The sequence below is a fragment of the Schistocerca gregaria genome, chromosome X, assembly GCF_023897955.1.
Source record: "Schistocerca gregaria isolate iqSchGreg1 chromosome X, iqSchGreg1.2, whole genome shotgun sequence".
Classification (NCBI taxonomy): domain Eukaryota; kingdom Metazoa; phylum Arthropoda; class Insecta; order Orthoptera; family Acrididae; genus Schistocerca; species Schistocerca gregaria.
Genome location: NC_064931.1, coordinates 486107587 through 486131030, shown reverse-complemented (window position 1 = coordinate 486131030; position 23444 = coordinate 486107587). Strand labels below are relative to the sequence as shown.

At 42.1% G+C, this 23444-nt stretch overlaps 1 protein-coding gene across 1 annotated transcript in view; it reads left to right on the top strand.

The window, feature by feature from the left end:
• Positions 1–23444, top strand: part of LOC126299094 (elongation of very long chain fatty acids protein AAEL008004-like) — a 131442-nt gene that overhangs the window by 60222 nt on the left and 47776 nt on the right. Inside the window, exon 2 of the mRNA XM_049990769.1 lies at positions 8084–8178. Within this exon, the coding sequence (XP_049846726.1) occupies positions 8109–8178 (70 nt within the window). The 5' untranslated portion in view covers positions 8084–8108. The remainder of the gene's footprint in view (positions 1–8083; positions 8179–23444) is intronic.

The window sequence follows — 23444 nt, the reverse complement described above, 5'->3', positions numbered from 1 at the left end:
GAATCGAAGCATTTGAGATGTGGTGCTATAGACGAATGTTGAAAATTAGGTGGACTGATAAGGTAAGGAATGAGGAGGTTCTACGCAGAATCGGAGAGGAAAGGAATATGTGGTTCAAATGCCCCTGACCACTATTGACTTAACTACTGTGGTCATCAGTCTCCTAGAACTTAGAACTACTTAAACCTAACTAACCTAAGGACATCACACACATCACACACATCCATGCCCGAGGCAGGATTCGAACTTGCGACCGTTGCAGTCACGCGGTTCCGGACTGCGGGCCGAGAACCGCTAGACCACCGCGGCCGGCGGAATATGTGGAAAACACTGATAAGGGGAAGGGACAGGATGATAGGACATCTGCTAAGACATGAGGGAATGACTTCCATGGTACTAGAGGGAGCTGTAGAGGGCAAAAACTGTAGAGGAAAATAGAGATTGGAATACGTCAAGCAAATAATTGAGGACGTAGGTTGCAAGTGCTACTCTGAGATGAAGAGGTTAGCACAGGAAAGGAATTCGTGGCGGGCCACATCAAACCAGTCAGTAGACTGATGACCAAAAAAAAAAAAAAATCAGCCGGAAGGACATGCCGAGCGTCAGCGGGAGTTGTTGACCTTTAGCTGAAATGCGTGGGGGGAAGGCAGGACAAGGTCGCCATCACGGTCTCGACACAAATTAGAGTATGTGCCGCCACTTTCGACCTAACAGTAAGGAAAGCATTTCTCTGCAGTACTGTTTCTAACTGGTGAAAGGAAACTCGTCACTCATGCCCACAGTATTTGATGTTGTTAGATTCTATCACGTTTCAAGGAGAAAATTTAATCTTTACGCAACTACTGATATAAAAAAATTTGCTTAATTTTTATGTATTCCCTAAATAATATTTTTCTGCCAGAAAGTTACTATAGTTTTATAAGGAAGTTATACGACCAAGTACGATCAGGTAAAGTCTATAGTGATATGTGTGTATGATGCGTCAGAAATTACAGGTACAAAGTGAGATGCACACGTAAACTGACTTTGAGACACACAATTATTGGTTTACGCTGGCGTCACGATTCGATAATCGTAGTAGATAGATGCATTTGTCAACCCTTCCGTTGTTTTCGCCCCTCATGGAAGTTTTTGTGCGACAGTTTCTTTTATTCCATCCTTAGGTAAATTCGTTTGCGTATCACTCACGTTGGTTATTCTTTCCTTTATGACTTCTCATCTCTTTTCCACATGGGCTGACACAGTCCGGTTGTCAAATTAAGTGGTAACCAAACTTAAATTGCTGTAAACATATTGCAAACAAAAGGTCGATTGTCAAATATCGAATATGCTTCCTTTATAATAGGAAATTGGAGGCAATCTCCAAGCCTTTTTTGACTACCCGCTCACTGAAAATTGGGAAGATATTTGTGTGATTAGGTAGAGAAATAAATTGCGTTGAGTGCATGTGTGGAACGGTGTTTATGGAGTAACAGCTCTCAGACTTTATGTGCTTTAAAGCGATGTGTGTGAAACACAGTTCCTCGCTAAACACCCAAAACTGAAACCATGAAATATCATGCACCACAAAAACAGTGGGAAACAGTCACTGTACAAGAAAAAAATCTGAAACCGTCATTCGAACATTCAACAAGTAGTTGTTAGTAAATTGTAATATGACTCTGAGTGCCACTTGTTAGTAAGACAAATTTATGCGTTCTTAAAAAGGTGGTGGTAAGTGCTATGGGACCAAACTGCTGAGGTCATCGGTCCCTAGGCTTACACACTACTTAATCTAACTTAAACTAACTTACGCTAAGGACAACACACGCACCCATGCCCAAGGGAGGACTCGAACCTCCGACGGAGAGAGCCTCGCGACCCGTGGCAAGGCGCCCAAGACCGCATGGCTACACCACACGGCGTTTAAAAAGGTCTTCTAAGTTTTCTGTTAAGTCTTAACTGAATTATCGAGGGGAGAATGCTTTGTATACGTGAAGGAATGAAGTCTAATTGCCTTCTGTGACAAGTTAGTACCGTAAATTATGTTCTAAATAAAAGAATGAAGCAGGAACGAGCGTTACTTATTGTGCTAAGAATACGTAAGTATACTCTCTCTTACCGATTAGTTTTTTTTAGCTTCATTTTTCCCCAAGTCACAGTTTTTTTTTCTACACGCTACAAAATATCCATTAATCCCATGAATACCTATCAAAATCCTCTTCGGTAGCTGCGCAGTCAGCGTGGTGGACTGTTAAGCGAAGGGGCCTGGGTTCGATTTCCGGCCGGGCCGATGATATTCTGCTCTAGGGAACTGGCTGTTGTGTTGTCCTTACTTCCGTATAGTCAAAATTGACATTATTATTGGGACTGATGAATGGGCCCGGATCGAAAATCAATAACAAAGAAAAGCTTGCACCGTGGTTGTCATCATTTGTTGTTGTTGTTGTTGTTGTTGTTGCTGTGATCTTCAGTCTTGAGACTGGTTTGATGCAGCTCTCCATGCTAATCTAAACTGCGCAAGCTCCTTCATCTTCCAGTACCTACTGCAACCTACATCCTTCTGAGTCTGCTTAGTGTATTCATCTCTTGGTCTCTCACTACGATTTTTACCCTCAGCGCTGCCCACCAATGCTAAATTGGTGATCCCTTGATGCCTCAGAACATGTCCTACCGACCAATCCCTTCTCCTAGTCAAGTTGTGCCATAAACGTCTCTTCTCCCCAATCCTATTCAATACCTCCTCATTAGTTATGTGATCTACCCATCTAATCTTCAGCATTCTTCTGTAGCACCACATTTCGAAAGCTTCTGTTCTCTTCTGGTCCAAACTATTTATCGTCCATGTCATCATTTACGGGTGTAAAATGGTTCAAGCTGCTCTGAGCTCTATGCGACTTAACTTCTGAGGTCATCAGTCATCTAGAACTTAAAACTAATTAAATCTAACTAACCTAAGAACATCACACACATCCATGCCCGAGGCAGGATTCGAATCTGCGATATAGCAGTCGCGCGGTTCCGGACTGAAGAGCCTAGAACCGCTCGGCCATTTTACGGGTCTACCTTTTCTTCTTCAGTAACCTTCATCTTCTCGAAAGACATTTCAACAGTACATCTAAGATTTCCACGAAGCATCTCTTTTGGTAACTGTACTTTGTTTCGCTTTTTCATCTAAGCATCAGCTCAGATTTAGAGACAAAAGACTGTTTTCCAATAGTGTATAACCACGATGCCATATTATTATGTATAATATTGGAATGATATACATTGTGGAAAGGCAGATTAATAAATTATTCCTTTCACTCTTAAATTTTACCCAGGGGATGAATGGATCAGAAATGGAGCAATGAACATAGGCGGAATGAAATGCTTAGTGAATCTATAGAAGTACTACCAAAGTATTTACTGATAATATTAAAGCATCTGATAGCTGAAGATGGGTTCCGTATTTTACATTGTGTAGCGCATACTGCATGTTTACGTTGCAATCGATTTCGTTATACGATCTCCAAACAACATATAAGAAGCATGATATTTTTTGTACACTGTTAAATGAAAAGGGATGTTATAAAAGAATTATGTTTGCTACAGGTTGTTTGATTAACTCTCGGAAGACAACAAGAACGAATAGGAAATTTCCTGAATTATAAATGTATGTGCCTAATTTGCTTACCAAAATCTCATGAGTGGCGATTCAACTGGTATGATATTAAACATCTACGCAAAGAAGATAAATTCGCTGGACGAGTGGATAGATATCAGCGTGAAGTCTATGTAAGATCAATACATAGCAAACTTTTTTCTCATAATTGCAATATCAGTCTGCAGTACACTTCATGATGGAAATTAAATAGACATACATTGCAAATTTTGTCACAGGAAGTGCCACTACAGAAAGGCTTCAGTTGTTGCAAATTGACTAAAATAACATAATATTAATAAACTACAGCACTGAACATTATTCTTAAAACAAGTTTCCGTTAGTGTTAAGCGACAACAAATACAATTTTATAATGGGTTTTATATAGATCTCGTTATCAATATACTCTACGAGAAACTGCTTCTTTTAACTACCGAAACTTACGCAATGTTTAAATGCCCCTGTTGTCCAAGAATGAACGAAGATACTAATTTCTGATACTTTTTTAAGTAAGGAGGGTCCATTGATAGCATATTATCATTATATTAACACCAGCCAAAAGTAGTTGCAGCCTTCTGATTAAGTTTTGTACGACTTTACCGTCCAGCGGCGACATGTGGTTGTTAGAAATGTAAAAAAGTGTAGTTACTTCTTTGATAACTTTCTTTGTCTGAATCTTTTATTTACAAACTTTGCTCTCATGCATAGCATATTACCAAGTCTTTGTTATCTTAAAATTGGAACAAATCAGGAAAGAGAACTTTTTTGCAGCATTTTAGAGCCGGTGGTTCTACATGTCGCTCTCACACGGTATATCAGACTTTTTCCACACGTCTTTCGTTAAATTCTATCATTACTACTTGTCTGTAACTTGCTGTCTAAAGTTTTAAGAAATTTTTAGTCGCCTAGCAACTATTCTAGGAACATAAGCATGGAATATAAGCTACGTTTCTTTATTAAATACAACAATTGTTCATTACATCGGTGTAGTGCTTTTTCTTTCCCGTGATGTTTAATGGTCGTTTGTAGTCTTCCACTTGTCATAGTTCTGCCTTCCTTGTGATTCGGAAAGTTTCATTTGCATACAGGCATGTGTGCTAATTATACCACCGTGGCGTTAGTTTAATTCTTTTTCGGAAAAAGGTTTATTTACTCTTTCCTCTCGTCTATTCTTGGATACTCGTTTAGAAATTTTCATACGTCTGATGTAGCTTATGGAAACAAAGAAAAACATGAATCTCAATCATCGAATGAGGCTTGGATTAATAAAACAGAGAGACAAGATCCAACGAAGAATGGTGCGCTTCGTCCCAAGATCGATTAGTCGGCTTATAAGCGTTACGGAGTTGCACAACAATCTTCAGTGGTAGACACAACAAGAGAGGCGTTATACATCACCGAGAGGTGTATTATTGAAATTTCCGCAGAGTATGTACCGGGAAGGATAAGGGAACAAATTAATTCCTCCCAAACATGTCTCGTGAAATGATTACAACGACAAACTTCGGAAAATTAGACCTAACATGGACCGCCGACAATCATTCTTCAGTTGAGCCATTCGCGAGTAGGGCAGGAGTGGCGGAAAAGACAGTGGTACCAGAAGCACCTGTCACCACCCAGGGGCTCACCGAGTATACACCGTCCGACCCAAAGTATTCTGACACCTGTATGTAATGGAGAAATCGAGTGTTAACGTAGGTGGAAGTACTTTGTTATTAGTACAGAAGCTGTCATATCAGAATGGGTCGGTGAGGAATGCTCAGTAACTTCTAACGTGAGCTGCACAGAGGGTGTCACGTGAGTAGCACATCCAGAGGGCAATTTCAGCCCTTCTAGAGCCGCCCAAGTCGACTGTTGGTGATGTGACTGTGAAGTGGAGATACCAACCACAGTTACACCAATACCAGCCAGACCTCATGTACAGTCAGGGACCGTCGAAAATTGTGGAGGGTGGTTGTAAAAAATCGCATGAAAGCATCGGAAGAAATCACTCCTGAGTTCCACATGTCTACCAGCAGTCTATATATCACAATGGCTGTGTATAGGGAACTAAAAAACATTGTGTGTAATGGTCAAGCATCTCTTCATGAGCAGCCATTGCTAAGCGACGCTTGAGATGTTTTAAAGAGCTACGCCACTGAACTGTGTCGAGTCATATGGAGTATTTAATCATGCCCTTCACAGTGGCTATCCGATGGATGGGTTTGAGTTTGGTGAATGCCTGGAGAAGCGTTACGTGCCATCGTGTATATTGCCAACAGTAATGCATGGAGGAGGTGGTGTTACCGTATGAGAGTATTTTTCGTGATTAGTTTTAGTGATTAGGATGCGTTACCTTTATTGAGCTTCAGAAGACGGTAAATGACGAACCGTATGTACACATTTTATAGGACTGCGTACTGTGTAGAGCAGAGGACCAGCGGTGAGACGTTGATTGATTGTATCAACCAGACCATGCACCTTGTCATGAAACTGTATTTGTGTGGGGAAATAATTTGTCGTCAATAACATTTCTAAAATGGGCTGTCCTGTCCGATACACCGATCTGAATTCTGTGGGACACCTTTGGGATAAGTTAGAACATCGACTATGCCATATACCCCAGCGTTTAACATCACTACATTGTCTGGCATCGGGTCTTACGGAAGAATGTGCTGCCATTCTTCCACAGATATTGACACCTCATTGAAAGTGTTGTCAGTAGACTAGAGGACATCGTAAAGGCGAAGGGTGGACTCACGGGCCCACCACGCATTAATGGCCACTAAAGGTGTCCGGAAGCTTTTGATCAGATAGTGTAGATGCGAGGTAGCGTCTCAGTGTGTACAGCATAACGCTCTGCGAGCCAGCTGCTGTCCTTGAGAGGCAAGTAGTTCTCAATGGAAATTTTTGGAAGACTGACTGAAGGTAACATGCACGCTTATAGAAATAGCATGCCTTGAAACATTGCCAAACTCATTTACATGCACGTTGAACACTAGCGCTGGCTCATTGCTGCGTTCTTTGCCTCGATGCATGTGAGCCGACCACATGAGATTTATTGCGAGAAAAAATGCTATGCTGGATAACAAATTTCACATATAGCAATACATGTAAATGATTGTGAAAGTTTGGGGCGCCAAGCGCGTCCCATAACATCTCTCGAGACCCGAAAACAATTGCATTACCTGCTGACGTATATTGTGTAACTCGGCTACGCGCATGAAAATTTGTCTCCTTAAGTGATATTTAATATGTGCAAACTGCCTCCGTCCAAATAACGCTGTCTGTACTACTTTCTATTCCATACTCAGAAAGCGCACAGGAATGTTAACTTTCAAGTGAAAGTGCTGTGTTGCCGAATTATAGCCAGATTCTGTTTTGCAATGATGGCCTCAAGTATAGAGCTCGTAAGTTCTATCTTCAGTTAATCAAATTTTTGCCTCATGTTACCAAGTTTAACTGAGAACTATACGTTGTCACAGTGAGACCAACTTTGCCTTCTACAAATCTGTTGCATTTTGTGAGTTACTGTAATGACAGAATGTCTTGATATGCTTTCAGACGCTTTTCGTGATTTATGCAGATGACTGAACGTAGCTACCGAAGTTGATACTCAAGTCTGTTTTAGCGTACGTATACCACATTACAAAAAACGTTGAATCTTGAGTATATTTTGAACTTACAACGTTGTTAACTCTTTTACATAAGCGGAGCGAGATTAGAAAAGACATACCAAGAATAACAGCTACATTATGGTATCATACCATCGCAAAAATTTAACTGTCGTAAAACATACTTCTCTAGGTTATGTAGGTGTACAGAAGTCTAAATCGCAAAGGCTTTCTTCAATTTCACCAAGTGAGGTGCCACAGTGGTTAGGAACCTGACTCCCATTCCTCATCGTTCACCAGTCTGAGATTATGCTCCCTCTCTAATGATCTCGTCGTCGACAGAACAGTAAATCTCCATCCTCCTCATCTCATTTCCATTTTCCCCACCCACTGCGCACACTTTCTTTGTGAAACGTGAATCTGTCTTAAGTGTGACTGCACTGGGAGTATAATACGCAAGTCCAAATCCTCGGTACTTCGTGTGAATCAAAACATTATTTATTGTGTTTTCCGTAAATTCAATAGTCAGGCCCACAGCTTCGAATTTCTAATTAAATTAATTCATGTGTATCTATTTTTGTAATAGCTTACAGAATTGAGGGTGTGTGAGTTATAGCTTAGTGCTCTTTTTGTAGAGGTGGTGGTGGTGGAGTGATGAAAGAGGAGGGAAATAGTGAAATCCAGTTTAACGTCCGAAACCGACGAACGGACCAGTGTCAACTCATTATGTCTAACACAATATCATTTACTTCTATCAATTGTCAATCCATAGAATGTCGCTTATAAGCCCGCATTTTTACATACTTCTTTGCTTTCTTGCTAAATAATGGAATATTATACTGTAATTACAATTTTCTTTAATTTACAGGACGAATATTTGAAATTCAGACAAAATGGCTGCCAACGTAACTGGTTTGACGGGATTTGTTGAGGGTTACCGAAACTTCATGGAAACTAAGAGCGGTAAGTACATTTTTGGGTGTATCTGTATGAGGCGTGAGGTGTGTAACTGTAAGTGAACATCCGTAAGATGGAAACAAGGAGTGAAATTTCAACTTTGTATTCAATTCAGTTAACCACCTCGGTACTGAAACAACTATGGAATAATAGCACACACTTATGCAGATTTAATATCTTCGAGTTAACACCAACGTTTAACTGTGGTAAACCACTTTAACATGGTTAGAAAAGACTTGGAAAAAGTGCTGCCACGACGGTTTATGATTTGAAATGAATTTTGTTTCAAAAGTAGAAAAGGAGTGTGTTGAACGTGAACTATATACGATGATACTACAGTGCACGTGCATCTGCTTTGCCATGTAAACTTCGAGTACTGGCGAGTCATAGCCTTCGTATTAAGCAAGTTCCACGTAGTTAGTTGCAAAAGCTCTCACGAGGGACTTAATTAAGGTTCATTTGGGTCTTTGAGGAGCCTTTAAAATTCTGTAAAGCTGTAGTGTTTAACATAAAAAAGAACAAAATTATCATAGACATGCTTTTACAGTTGTAACGCTGTAACCAGCCGATGAGTTAATGGTAAACCATGGTCGTAGCATTAGCAGAGTCCATATTACACATTCGATTTTGATTACTAAACTGCGACACGGTAGCAACTGACAGAAATTTTTGCAGAGTTTTGCCTCAGTCACCAGTCTCCAGTAGTTGTCTTTCCTTAATGCGCTTTTCCTATTGACCTGAAAAGAAGATGCCGAGGTAAATGTGTACATTCTGTGCGGCGAACATCCAACTTTATATTTTTCCAGATTCACTGCTCATGTTCTTCGGGCTAGGAAAGGTCTTGCAGTAATAGAATAACAACAATAAGAGTAAAAATAACAAATTGAAGAAGGTTGACGATTACAAATAAAAATAGGCTGATCGTTCATTTAGTGCAAAGCAAAGACTCTCTTAGAATTAGGTTACTGAATTCCGTTTTGGCTATTTGCAGCGAAAATGAAAAAATGTGAAGTGATACACATCGCTAGTCCAACAAGATTTGAACCGGCAACTATGCTTCCCTTCCATTCCGAAATGAGCATGGCACCATGGAGCAAACAAGACATTGTTTTGTGTAACTCACTCCCATTATTCCGCTGGTAGTTAATGCAGAGAGTTCACAACATGAAATACAAAATCAGTTGAAATTTAAGCTTGGAATGACCTATCGAGTGTCGAAAAATTAAATTCCTAGGTATTCATGTGCAGGTCTTGAACGGGTGTGAGTATAAAATCTGTTACAAAACTATAAAAATTCGTGCAATTGACATACTTAAAGCGGTATAAATTGTTATGAATGATACCTAGATATTTCTGCCAGTGTGGAATGGGATAAGTGAACGTATACCCGTATAATCCCAGTGTGGCATTTAAACTTCCTGTACGCATTGTGGCCTACGTCACTTGACTGCGCCCGCAGTTAAAATTCGAGGCGTTTAATGAGGGTACCTTTGGTTATCAGCTCATAATGTTTAAGCATTGCACATTAACGGTGTGTAAAGAGTTCCTACCGTAAAAGGTTGACTGCGATGAGATGGTGATCGGCGTCTCTTCAAGTATGAACTTGTATACCTTACACTGACGCCTGCAGAATGTACGGACAGAAACGATATTACCGAAGCCGGAATACTTTACATATTGCGAATATTTGTTTATTACACTAACATATTTTGCAGAGCAAACTATTACGTCCATAACTTAGAATATTCAGCACTCTGATATTACTGCAGACTGTACTTTTCAATTTACATAAGTAAATTCCCAGTGTAACGTGACTCTCTGTAGGTTACTTGCTAACTATCCGGAATTCTTACCTGGTGGTTCTCAGGAAGCAAGCACGTGACTACAGTGTGTGTGGTATAACTTTACGCACTCCCAATGTAGCTTCTTTCCTCGAGCGCATACCGACACTGCCATGACACGAAGAGTGAAGAGTTGCCGACGGTGCAGTGCTGGATTTTACTGCCACATGAGGCGAGGTCTCAGTAAAACACTGCCGCCGGCTACACCGGCGTAAATCACGGTTGGCCTTCCAGGAACTCAGGTAAAAGATTGTGCGTTACGCCGTACCGTTTATTACTTGCAAGTAGGCCAACAGCAAATTGTCTGCACCTATAGCGTCCTGGCAGGTAACGATGACGGCGCCGTCGTAATAAAGGTAGGATCTGCTGTGTCATAGTCACACTACTGTTCCATTGTTTCTTTTTCTGCGGGGAAAGATCGACCGCAGCTTATTTTCATAACAGAAAACGAATGGGAATCGCTTTCTCCTCGACTGGTAACAGTCGTGTTGCAGCAGCTAGAGGCATTTTGTAGACGCGAACTTTGATCTTTGTTATTTTGCTTTGTTGTTAACACTTCATTAACCTAAAGCGAAAATCATTTATGGCTCCTCTGACGTGCAGTTGCCAATTAAATCTATACGCCCACAGTAGTGCAATAATTCCACATAGATTTCTAAAAAGGAGTAGCTTACTTCGCGAGTCCCAAATAAAGCACACACACACACACACACACACACACACAAACGAGTGTGTGTGCGAGAGGGAAAGAGGAAAATTGATGTTAACTTTTTAATCTAAGATTCTGGGAACACAAAGTGCATCTCTGAGAATCGCAAGCTCTGCTCACAGCCTTACACATAGAAGCCATTAACCCGTATTGAAACAGAGCAATGAACAGCTTTGGACTGATACAGGGGGAGAGGTTTCCTTGTGTTCCCTGCACCCACTTTGAAAGAATTCTGGGCATTTTCCTCTTCCGCTATTGTAGAAAAATGGTTGAAATGACTCTGAGTACTATGGGACTTAACTACTGAGATCGTAAGTCCCTTAGAACTTAGAACTACTTAAACATAACTAATCTAAGGACGTCACGCACATCCATGCCCGAGGCAGGATTCGAACCTGTGACTGTAGCGGTAGCGCGGTTCCAGAGTGTAGCGCCTAGAACCGCTCGGCCACCTCGGCCGCCTATTGTAGAAAACCGCAACAGAAGCAGTTCAGATACCAATGAAAATAAACCTTACACATATCGCAGATATACCCGCCAGTGCAGAAGGTTTCGATACTGGGTTAATAATGTTTAAATAAAAACGAATTTTTAATATCACGCGTTTCTATATAGGACTAAAAATATAAAGTAATATCTTCTAGACCAGTAAAGATATCTGACCTCTTGTGGACAGTCTTGAAACTTTTTGATTGTGATGTATTAATAACTATGAAAATGTTTGTAGGATATAAAACGAAAAACTTCGGACCTGTGGAACAGATGATATTCAGATGGTGAACTGTTCATATATCAGTAAGTAATGTAACAGTAACGAGGTGAACTATTCATGCCTAAATTATGCATTGCATACACCTCATTTATAAGCCCCACTGTTTTCGTTTAAATCTCATAAATATTTTCATGGCTATTAAAACTATACAGTCACAGATCTTCTGAACTACCTGTCCCGGGTTAGGAATCTGTATGAGGCTAAGATAAACTATTTTATACTTTATAATCAGATTTAAAAACGTAGTATATTAAAAACTCATTTTCATTTAAATAATTTTTTCCATTTTTTCAAATTTTTCAATCGATTCCAAACATTTTGCTTACATAAAAATAGTTATGTGTGGTAAACTTCACATTTATTTCAGTTTCTCTTTACCTGACTCAGCCAATATACTATTTCATTATATTTATATCTGGTGATAAGATAGTGAAGGTAGAAATTAGTGATAGTAGAGCTCTCATGGAGCTTTGCCATCGTCCTTCCCGCGAAACATTTACGACTGGAGAAGGAAGAGGAGAAAATGGCACTGATACACATAGTACCCTTCGCCACACACCAGACAAGAAAGCTAGTCAGTATTGCATTTTTATGCAGTTCTGAGCTAAGGTTACAATTTATAAGCTCTAGATTACCGGGAGGTTAGTTTAAAATCGATTTAAAAATGTGCACCGAACAAGCATACAGCCAGACAAAAAGCGAAATAATAAAAACATGGTAAAAAGTAGAGATAATATTTGAGATGGTAGTTGTAACGCTTCAGGTGTTCTACATTGTCCCCCCTCCCACTTCCACTTGAAAACAACAAACAAAACGTTTATAGAAAAATGTGAAACTTTCAAAAAAATGGTTCAAATGACTCTGAGCACTATGGGACTTAACATCTATGGTCATCAGTCTCCTGGAACTTAGAACTAGTTAAACCTAACTAACCTAAGGACAGCACACAACACCCAACCATCAGGAGGCAGAGAAAATCCCTGACCCCGCCGGGAATCGAACCCGGGAACCCGGGCGTGGGAAACGACCACGAGATGTGAAACTTTCAGAAAAGTTCTTGTTTGTGATGTTATTTAACGTCACATTTGCTTGAATAACGTAGGTTATGTCATCAATACGTTAACCTTCTGTATGATTGTCTGCATTTTGTAGTCTTGTGATTGGTTCGTATTGGTAACATAAAGTCTCGTCACCCATGATGACTTTTTCCAGAAAAGAAAATGTCCACATGTATCACTTCAGTCAGTGTGTGGCAGGTGGCAAAGCGTCGTTTTCGTTTGGGAGTGAAAGTGAGCGGGACGAACTTTGCACACACTTTTCTCTTCCTTAAAATATTCTGGAAAATGATTCGAACATATGATTCACAGATTTTTTTCCATTGCGCTTAGTGGCACAACAACGTTGACCTCGCGCCCAATACTGTCTGCTCAGAACTGGCTTGTCGGATGCATTTCTCTTGTTTCCAGCTGTTAGTACAAACTGCCAGCGTAGTTACTGCGCTGACGACGCTCATACGGCAATAATAAAATTAGTCTCGGAACTTTTTGAGCGGACGGTGTATAAATGCGTAAAATATTCCGCTCAGATGCAAGCAACGTTGCGACGCGATGCAGGGCATCGGAGAACAAAAAATGTCGGAGCCACGACGAACCGCCAGACTCGTAATGTTACACAGTGGCGCATTCGTTACGAAGTTGAACTCGCACTCGGAAGTAACGAGCTGAAATCCCGCTCCGGTAGACCACAGTTAGGTTTTTCTTTATCTCCTTACAACATTCAAGGCAATTGCCATAAAAGTTCCTTTGAAATGATGCGTCTACTGGACCCTTTTCTTGTCGAATCGGAGACTGCGAACGGTCTTGGTGGGAAGCTGATCGCACTACCTTTTCTTCCTTTCCACGTGTGTACCATGTTACGGAAGAATGACACAAGAAGCGAATCATAAGGAACTTCATAAAGGAGACTGTGCAAAACGCTCTTGTGCACCGCCTTTCCTCACACGACGTCGCAGGGCCTGTGTTGTTAAGAAGGAGACACCCATCAGCTGTATGATGGAATGACGGCAATGAAAATGTGTGCCGAACCAGGACTCGAATCTGGATTTCTCGCTTTACAAGATAGGTCGCCTGCATCGCTTTGGCTATCGGTACACGACTCACGGCCGGACCCGAATTTCCATATGTCGTCGTTGATGCGTAGCACCCGCTCAAGTGCACATAATGTAATTCCCGTACAGGGGATGGGAGAGGACATTTTAATTGAAGGTCGCTACCTGGTATCGGCCGACGAATACATTGCAGTTGCCTGTGTTATAAGAACGATGCAATATTCTGTGGCCTATGCGTGCATGTCTATCCGAAGGGACAGGCAATGACGCGACTACAGCCATCATGAAAGACATAAAATTTATTAGCAGTTGCGAATACAGCCAGCCATCATCTGCATAATGAAATCATGGCAGTGAAAATTTGTGTTCAACCGGGAATCGAACTCGGATTTCCCGCTTTACGCGAGCGGTCACCTTAATCGTCTTAGCGACGTTCAATTAAAATGTTTGCACCGTACGGAAATATACATAATGGATGTACGAGGTTAGGTTGTAGACATATGTTTGAGGACATATGGAAGTTTGGCTCTGGCCGTGAGTCCTGCACGAAATCTGGGTTTGAGTCCCGGTCCGGGAAAGATTTTCATCTTCACCATTCCAGCGTACATCCGATAGTTGTCCATATTCGCATTTGCGAATATATTTCATGTCTTAAATTTCTGAATAAGGATCCGAACTTTCTTTTCGGCTTTTCAATAGAGCTGTAATGGAACACAATAACATGTTGTAGAGTTTATATTTTATCTAAATCGCTCATATAAACTGCTTTGATGAGTAAACGACAATGCATTGGGAATCATCTGAAAGGCAACCCATGCCCGGAGGGATATTTTTCATGCTACAACAGCAAACATATCAGCCACATAATCGCACTGTCCCACGACTTCTGGGAAGAATGATTGTAATTTGTTGTGACTTTGAACTTGATCATATTTGTAACTAAACCATTAAAGTGGTAACAACTAAATATAGGTTTCATAATGAGAGACAACAACGTACCGAATTTTCATGCCACATTACCCATTACCCTTTTTTCTACTACTATTGCTGCTGCTTCTACTACAATCACTGGTACAGTGATTCTTATTCTTGGATATTTTTGCCACATTAGCTAGTTGGCTAAACTTTAGCATTTACCAGAACCTCAGTAATAGGCCATCGCTTTATCTGCCAGCAGTACGGGATAGTGCAATACATAATTTTCCGTATTTGTTCTTCTATTTCTTGGCAGTACCAATATCGAACCAACCTACTTTTAGCAGGAGTTAAATTTTTCAATGTCTTGGTAGAACCAACCTACTTGGTGCCGGAGCATGTGTAATGAATTCAGAAATTTTGAAACTTTACGGCGGAGTTGATCAGGGAACCCCTAAGGAACAGACAGGAAGAGAGACAGACAGACAGAGAAACAGGGAAAGAGAGAGAGAGAGAGAGAGAGAGAGAGAGAGAGAGAGAGAGAGGGAGGGAGAGAGAGGAGAGAGAGAGAGAGAGAGAGAGAGAGAGAGAGAGAGAGAGAGAGAGAGAGAGAGAGAGGGGAGGGGGGGGGGGGGGTGAAATATTATCATACCTAATACGGTATAGTAAACCAGTTGGAACTTAAAACAGCTTCCAGCTCCAACTTTGAATGAATAAATATAGATCCTGTGTAGGTACAAGAGGATCACATACCAATCATCCTGCAAAATCGTGGAAAGTTTAGGTAATGATGATGGAGGTGGAATTTGATCACAGACCCTTCTCTCCAAAGTAGACTAAAGCACTCTCAATAATATTAAGATCTGTTCACTATAGTCACAATGCGAGATGAGACAATTCATCCTCGTGCTCACAAAACTAGTCCTGGACTGCGTGATTAGGGGCCCCGTCGTCTTCTAACACAGCATCACCACTGGGGACCAGACTTTGTACCGTTGGCTGGATATGATCAGTTAAAACAATCACATAATCCTTGGCAGTAATTCGACCTTGAAAAGTATCAACGGGAGCCGTAAAATAACACGATATGATGGCCCAAATCGTAATACAACCCCCGCTATGTTTCACTCTTCGGATGTAAACTTAGCCAGAAGCTGGAAACTGTGAAACCAGACTCAACAAACCAAAAGACTTTCTTCCATCACTCGATACTCCATATTTCGTGACTTCGGCAACACATTTTCTTGTTACGGACATTTTCCTCACTGATGGGTGATTTTGTAATTGTAGCTCGCACTGCAATTCCAAGCTCACGGGGATAATCGGTGGAAGATACATTCTAAAAAAAGAAAAAGACTATGTACTATGAAGGAATTATCCGAATGGGACGCAAATCGGCGGATGTGATGTAAATGTACAAACAGTTGATTAATCTCCATCTTTTTCGTGACCTGTTTCGAGCAACATAACTTTCCTGGACAACTAATTTGGTTTTCACCAACCTGTTGCATATTTTCTCCAGATTGTGAGTTTACCGCATCAGCCACATTGCAGTGTCCGATTTTGTATTGAACTGAATATTTTAAAGGAATTTTTCGCAACAACTACAATCTGTTGTAGCACAGATTAGACAAGTTATTTGCTGGAAGTCGTAAGTAATGGCTTCAGCTGACTGTGTTGTTAGCAGTTTTAGCTGGTACGCGATAACATTCCATGTTCATATGTATCTGATGAATAACGATCTCCAGAACATCAGTTGAGACAAGTCGTTGAGCCCCTTATACTACTTCATGAACTCTCGTTTACCGACCTCTCCTGAAGACGATATTTCCCGGAGACAACCTGGCATGACGCGAATCTAGACGTTGTTTACCATAAACAGTAGTGTACTGTAGATTCCTATACATTCACAAATTTCCAGAATACTAAGAGAAATGCCATAATTTTTAAGACATATAATTTTCATTCGGGAGAACTGAAATTCAAACCCTGTCCGGCTACCGCCACCCTGATTCAGATTTTACTGGCGATTCCCTAAACAGTTTAAAGAAACTGTCAGGATTGTTCCTTTTAATATTGCCGAATTTCTTTCCCTATATACGTCGTATAACAGCATGTACTCGGCCTTCAATAACCTCATCTTCGACTAAATGATTTACTCTTTTTTCTTCCTTTCCTTTCTTCCTCAAAATTTTACTTCGTTGTCAGTACCTCCATAGGCAAAAATCTGTTCTGCTGTATGGGGAATGCAAGTCTTCAATGACCTCATTTTTTTATGCGACACGAAAGCCTACGACGTCGTCTGCTAGAAGTTTCACCTTTAGTAGTCACTAATGTCGGCAAAAAATGTACGTCTGATGAGCCTCTACAGGTAACGCTAACCATACCCTACTGCCTAGCCGACGCAAGCTGCCCTTTGCTACAGACGCTCGTTAGTCGAACTTTCTTGTGTGACAAAATACCGTCAGATTCGAATCAGTAATAACTATGTGGCTAATAATGCGAATAAAGTGATTCATCCCACAACGAATCGATCATGTCTGGTACAAGTTTGTCGCGCAGTACTTGTTTCACCTGTGACGTCATAGCAGCAATTTGGGCGCATACGCGTGATTGTTGCTGTCGTTGTGAAGAGCTTGCGGAGCACTGCTACGACCTAAGGTGAGACCATAAAAGTATTCGTAAGAGTATAAGTGAAAATGGGTATTAAGCTGAAAATTATAAAATAAGGAATGAAATGAAGATATTGTCTCATGTGACTCGTCGTATGCTCGGAAATGTAGAAAAGGCAAGTCAGAGGAGAGCCTGTGCCGAAATTCTATTGATGAGCGAATGCGAGCGCTCCGACAGTGTCGATAAGGAAATGAAATCATTATTTAAATAAAAATAAATTTTAATAGACTAAGTTTGGTATAAAACTACACTCCATCCGAACAGGCCTTAGAAGGCCCAACGGTACCGACCGGCCGCCATGTCTTCCTCACCACAGGCGTCATTGGATGTAGATATGGAGGGGCATGTGGTCAACATACTGCTCTCCCGGCTGTATGTCAGTTTACGAGACCGGAGCCGCTAATTCTCAATCAAGTAACGCCTCAGTTTGCCTCACAAGGGCTGAGACCACCCCGCCTACCAACAGCGCTCGGCAGACCGAATGGTCACCCATCCAAGTGCTAGCCCAGCCCGACATCACTTAACTTCGGTGATGTGACGGAAACCGGTGTTACCACTGCGGCAAGGCCGTTGGCTATTAAGCTGGTCTAGAATATATAACATAATTTCTCCTAGCCCCATACCGAGTCCTAACCACATACAGATAGTCCTAAAAATTTTTGACTGTGCATTTTTAATAACTACAAAAATACTTGTAAAGCTTAAAATGAAAAACGTGGGGCTCATGTAATAGACAATAGTAAGGAAGTGAATTATTCATGCCTCAGTTACCTATTGCATGTACCCTACTTTTCTCAGTTTTATTTACGTAATTAGTTTTTGCTTTGTAGTCTTGAGTGTGTAAAATTTTTCAATCCATTAAAAATATTTTGAGATTAGAAAAGAGGCATGTGGTAAATTTCAGGTTTATTTCAGTTTCTCTTCACCTGACTCAACCAATATAGCCCTTCCCCCTACGTATATCTCGCGAAAAGACTTAGAAGATAAAAATTAGAAAGATTCTAATTCACGAAATGGCTTATAAGTAATCGTTCTTTCTGTGAACAATCTGCAACTGGAATAGGAAAAAGGGGAAATACCACTGGCAAAAAAAGTACCTTTCGTCACACCGCAGACAAGGAAGCGAGATAATATTGCATTTCCATCCATTTCTGAGCTATGTTTTACATTTCAAGTCTCTAACTCATCAGGAAGTTAGTTTAAATTCAGTAACAAAATCTGAACCGAACTGACAGACAGAAAAGCGACCTAATGAAAACGTAATAAAAACGTCGTGAAGCAATTATGTAATATCTGTCACATCAGGCATACAGCAGACAGCAACATTCCAGACTTCTGGTTAATCTATTCTGTGGCCATTATATTACTGTGTATTTACAGCCGACCACAGGGGGGAAGGGGGGGGGGGGGGACAACGACTACGTTGTCAGGCAGGAAGGCAGGTAGAAGCACCTGTCAGAAGTAACACTTTATTCCCAACTTATACGTTGGTGCCAATGCGCTGCTCCTGGCACGTATTCGGCAACACCGCCCAAATCCTGATGATGAAGACACAGCCTTGCCTGTGCCGTACATTGGCTGGAAAGTGACACGGAGCGATGCTAGCCCGTCTCAAGATAATTTCACATGCTGGCCAATGGCAGCTAGTGCAATGTTCCATCGCACTTTCTGACAAATTTTGCTCTTAGCCTGGTAACGGCGTCACGTGTTAAAGAGATAGGTTATTGACTTACATATTTATAGGAAAAATTTGCAATGCGGATCCGAAATGCGCACACATAAATGTCTTTACAGTTCTATCTTAGTTGCAGATGACGTTTCCCAAATCTCAGAGAGAATGAATTATATATATTTAATATACACTCCTGGAAATTGAAATAAAAACACCGTGAATTCATTGTCCCAGGAAGGGGAAACTTTATTGACACATTCCTGGGGTCAGATACATCACATGATCACACTGACAGAACCACAGGCACATAGACACAGGCAACAGAGCATGCACAATGTCGGCACTAGTACAGTGTATATCCACCTTTCGCAGCAATGCAGGCTGCTATTCTCCCATGGAGACGGTCGTAGAGATGCTGGATGTAGTCCTGTGGAACGGTTTGCCATGCCATTTCCACCTGGCGCCTCAGTTGGACCAGCGTTCGTGCTGGACGTGCAGACCGCGTGAGACGACGCTTCATCCAGTCCCAAACATGCTCAATGGGGGACAGATTCGGAGATCTTGCTGCCCAGGGTAGTTGACTTACACCTTCTAGAGCACGTTTGGTGGCACGGGATACTTGCGGACGTGCATTGTCCTGTTGGAACAGCAAGTTCCCTTGCCGGTCTAGGAATGGTAGAACGATGGGTTCGATGACGGTTTGGATGTACCGTGCACTATTCAGTGTCCCCTCGACGATCACAAGAAGTGTACGGCCAGTGTAGGAGATCGCTCCCCACACCATGATGCCGGGTGTTGGCCCTGTGTGCCTCGGTCGTATGCAGTCCTGATTGTGGCGCTCACCTGCACGGCGCCAAACACGCATACGACCATCATTGGCACCAAGGTAGAAGCGACTCTCATCGCTGAAGACGACACGTCTCCATTCGTCCCTCCATTCACGCCTGTCGCGACACCACTGGAGGCGGGCTGCACGATGTTGGAGCGTGAGCGGAAGACGGCCTAACGGTGTGCGGGACCGTAGCCCAGCTTCATGGAGACGGTTGCGAATGGTCCTCGCCGATACCCCAGGAGCAACAGTGTCCCTAATTTGGTGGGAAGTGGCGGTGCGGTCCCCTACGGCACTGCGTAGGATCCTACGGTCCTGGCGTGCATCCGTCCGTCGCTGCGGTCCGGTCCCAGGTCGACGGGCACGTGCACCTTCCGCCGACCACTGGCGACAACATCGATGTACTGTGGAGACCTTATGCCCCACGTGTTGGGCAATTCGGCGGTACGTCCACCTGGACTCCCGCATGCCCACTATACGCCCTCGCTCAAAGTCCGTCAACTGCACATACGGTTCACGTCCACGCTGTCGCGGCATGCTACCAGTGTTAAAGACTGCGATGGAGCTCCGTATGCCACGGCAAACTGGCTGACATTGAAGGCGGCGGTTCACAAACGCTGCGCAGCTAGCGCCATTCGACGGCCAACACCGCTGTTCCTGGTGTGTCCGCTGTGCCGTGCGTGTGATCATTGCTTGTACAGCCCTCTCGCAGTGTCCGGAGTAGGTATGGTGGGTCTGACACACCGGTGTCAATGTGTTCTTTTTTCCATTTCCAGGAGTGTATATTTAAGGTGCACTAAAATGTGGAACATGGTTAATGTTTGTTTTTGACTATCACTCCAAGATGATCTCTAATGCTTCGTGGTTCGTGTTGGCAAATCTCGACACGATCACCTATGGTTGGCATAGCTGGGCGTTTGGAAAGCAAACGTTACATTTCTGAATTTCTAATGTTGATGACTGTGCCATATCTTCGAGGTCCCCGTGGCGTTATCTTTCAAGAAGATAACTCAGAATCGTATGTTGCCCGTTATGTACTGACCTACCTTGATGCAGACGTTGTTAGACTTTTGGTCTGGTGAGCACGTTCTCCAGATATCTCACCTACCGAAAAAGTTTTGTCACCGGTTGCAGTCAGCATCCACTATGACTGATTAATTCTGACACGTAGCGTGGTATAAACTACTCGTGTGTTTCATCCAAGCTCAGTTAGACTTGATGCACCTTGCACTTATTCTCATCATTACCTTTTCTGCTGCAGTAATGGAAAAAATCACAAAATCGAAATATAATTAATGTAGTGTAATGACATTTTGGGAATCATTTCTGTAGGTCACATACTTAAGTGATTAACATTTCAAGATCATAGGTCAATGTAAGCGCGAGATAAGGTACAGAAAATGTGAAATGCTGGTTCATTAATAACCGGTGTAACCGCCAGAATGTTAAAGGAAAGCACGCAAACGTGCGTACATTGTGTTGTACAGGTACCGAACGTCAGTTTGTGGGATGCAGTTCCATCCCTGTTGCACTTGGTCGGTCAGTACAGGTAAAGTTAAGGTTGTTTGTGGATGACGCTGGAGTTGTCGTCCGATGACGTCCCATATGTGTTCGTATGGACACAGACCTGGTGCTCGAGCAGCAACATGCTCTACATTCTGTAGAGCACGTTGAGTTAGAGCAGTGGTAAATGGGCGAGCGTTATCCTGTTGTAAAATGTTACTTGGAACACTGTTCATGAATGGCAGTACAGTAGGTCGAATCACCAGAATGACTCACAAACTGGGTGACATGATGCGTGGGACAACCACGAGAGTGCTCTTGTTGTCCTATGAAATCGCACCCCAGACCATAACTCCAAGTGTAGGTCCAGTGTGTGTAGCACGCACACAGGTTGGTTGCGGTCTTCAACTGGCCACCTCCTAACCAACACACTGCCACCACTAGCACCCGGGCAGAACCAGCTTTCATCAGAAAACGCGATAGACCTCCACTCTGTCCATCAATTAGCTCTAGCTCGATACCACTGAAACTGCAAATGGCAGTGGTTTAAGGTCAATGAAATTGATGTTCCAGGGCGTCTGGCTCGAAGCTCTCCTTGTAGCAACAGAATTATGCCAGTTTTTTGTGTCACTGTGGTGCCAACTGCTGCTCAAATTGCTGCTTCAGATGCAGTACGATGCAACATAGCCATACACCGAATGCGTGGCCGTCCGGAGTCCGGCCCTCTTGCTTCCGAACATCCCGTGACTACGGCTGCCATTAATCATTTACAGTGACTGAATTCCTGCCAAGTCTCTCTGCAGTATCGGAGAAGGAACGTCTAGCTTGTCCTAGCCCGACCTCGTTCAAGCTCATTGAGGTGTTGCTAATAGCTTCTTTGTTGCCTTAAAGGCATTCTCGACTAACATTAACTCCTCATGCCCAATCTCAAAGGTAACTAACGCTCATGACTGTTACAGAGTGAGCCGGCCGTGGTGGCCGAGCGGTTCTAGTCGCTACAGTCTGGAACCGAGAGACGCCTACGGTCGCAGGTTCGAATCCTGACTCGGGCATGGATGTGTGTGATGTCCTTAGGTTAGTTAGGTTTAGGAAGTTCTAAGTTCTAGGGGACTGATGACCTCAGAAGTTAAGTCGCATAGTGCTCAGAGCCATTTGTTACAGAGTGCAATTAAAGCGAACTTGATTTTCATGCTCATAGAGGCGCTACTAGCGTCTTACAACTTCTCCTTGGTGTTGGGATTTTCTTTTCAGTTTATATAAAGACAAGTCATTGTTTATTACCAAAAATCTCGAAAATACTTGAACGATTTACTCCAAATTTTAATACGATAGGCTATGAAACATTCTGAGGTACAGAGGATATTTATTCTTTACAAAGATATATAATAGATAAATAAATATTTATCATATAAAGAGGAAAAGTAGTTACTCAAATCTCGATAAGTTCTTGACCAATTAACTTCACATTTTTGCATGATGCTCTAATGAACATTCGGACGGACAGAGACTATATTTTTTGAAGATATGCAATAAATAAACATATAAGAAACATATGAAAGGTAATCGTTACCCAAAATCTCAATGTTTTTGACCGGATTACTTCATATTTCACATGATAGATTCATGAACAATTGAGCAGACATGGGCTATGTATATTTCATTGTATATTATATATAAATTGCCGTTGGTGGGGTTGCTTGCATGCGTCAGCGATACGGATAGCCCTACCTTTGGTGCAACCACAGTGGTGTATATCTGTTGAGAGGCAAGAAAAACATGTGGGCAGCATGCTTTTCAGTAGTTGGAGGGGCAACAGTCTGGATGATTTACTGATCTAGCCTTGTAACATCAACCAAAACGGCCTTGCTGTGCTGGTACTGCGAACTACTGAGGGCAAGGGGAAATTATAGCCGTAATTTTTCCCGAGGGCATGCAGATCTGCTATATGGTTAAATGATGATGGCATCCCCTTGGATAAAAAACTGCCGTCCTACGGATCGGGGCGTGCAATTTCAGATCCCTTAATCGGGCAGGTAGGTTAAAAATTTTAATAAGGGAAGTTAGAGTGGGAATTAGTGAAGTTTGATGACACGAAGAACAGAGCTTCAGGTTAGGTGAATACAGGGATATAAATGCAAAATCAGAGAGGTGTAATAATGAACAAAAAGTAGGAACGCGGATACGTTACTATGAACAGCGTAGAGAATGCGTTATTGTAGCCACGAAGCCCACACCCATCACAGTAGTACAA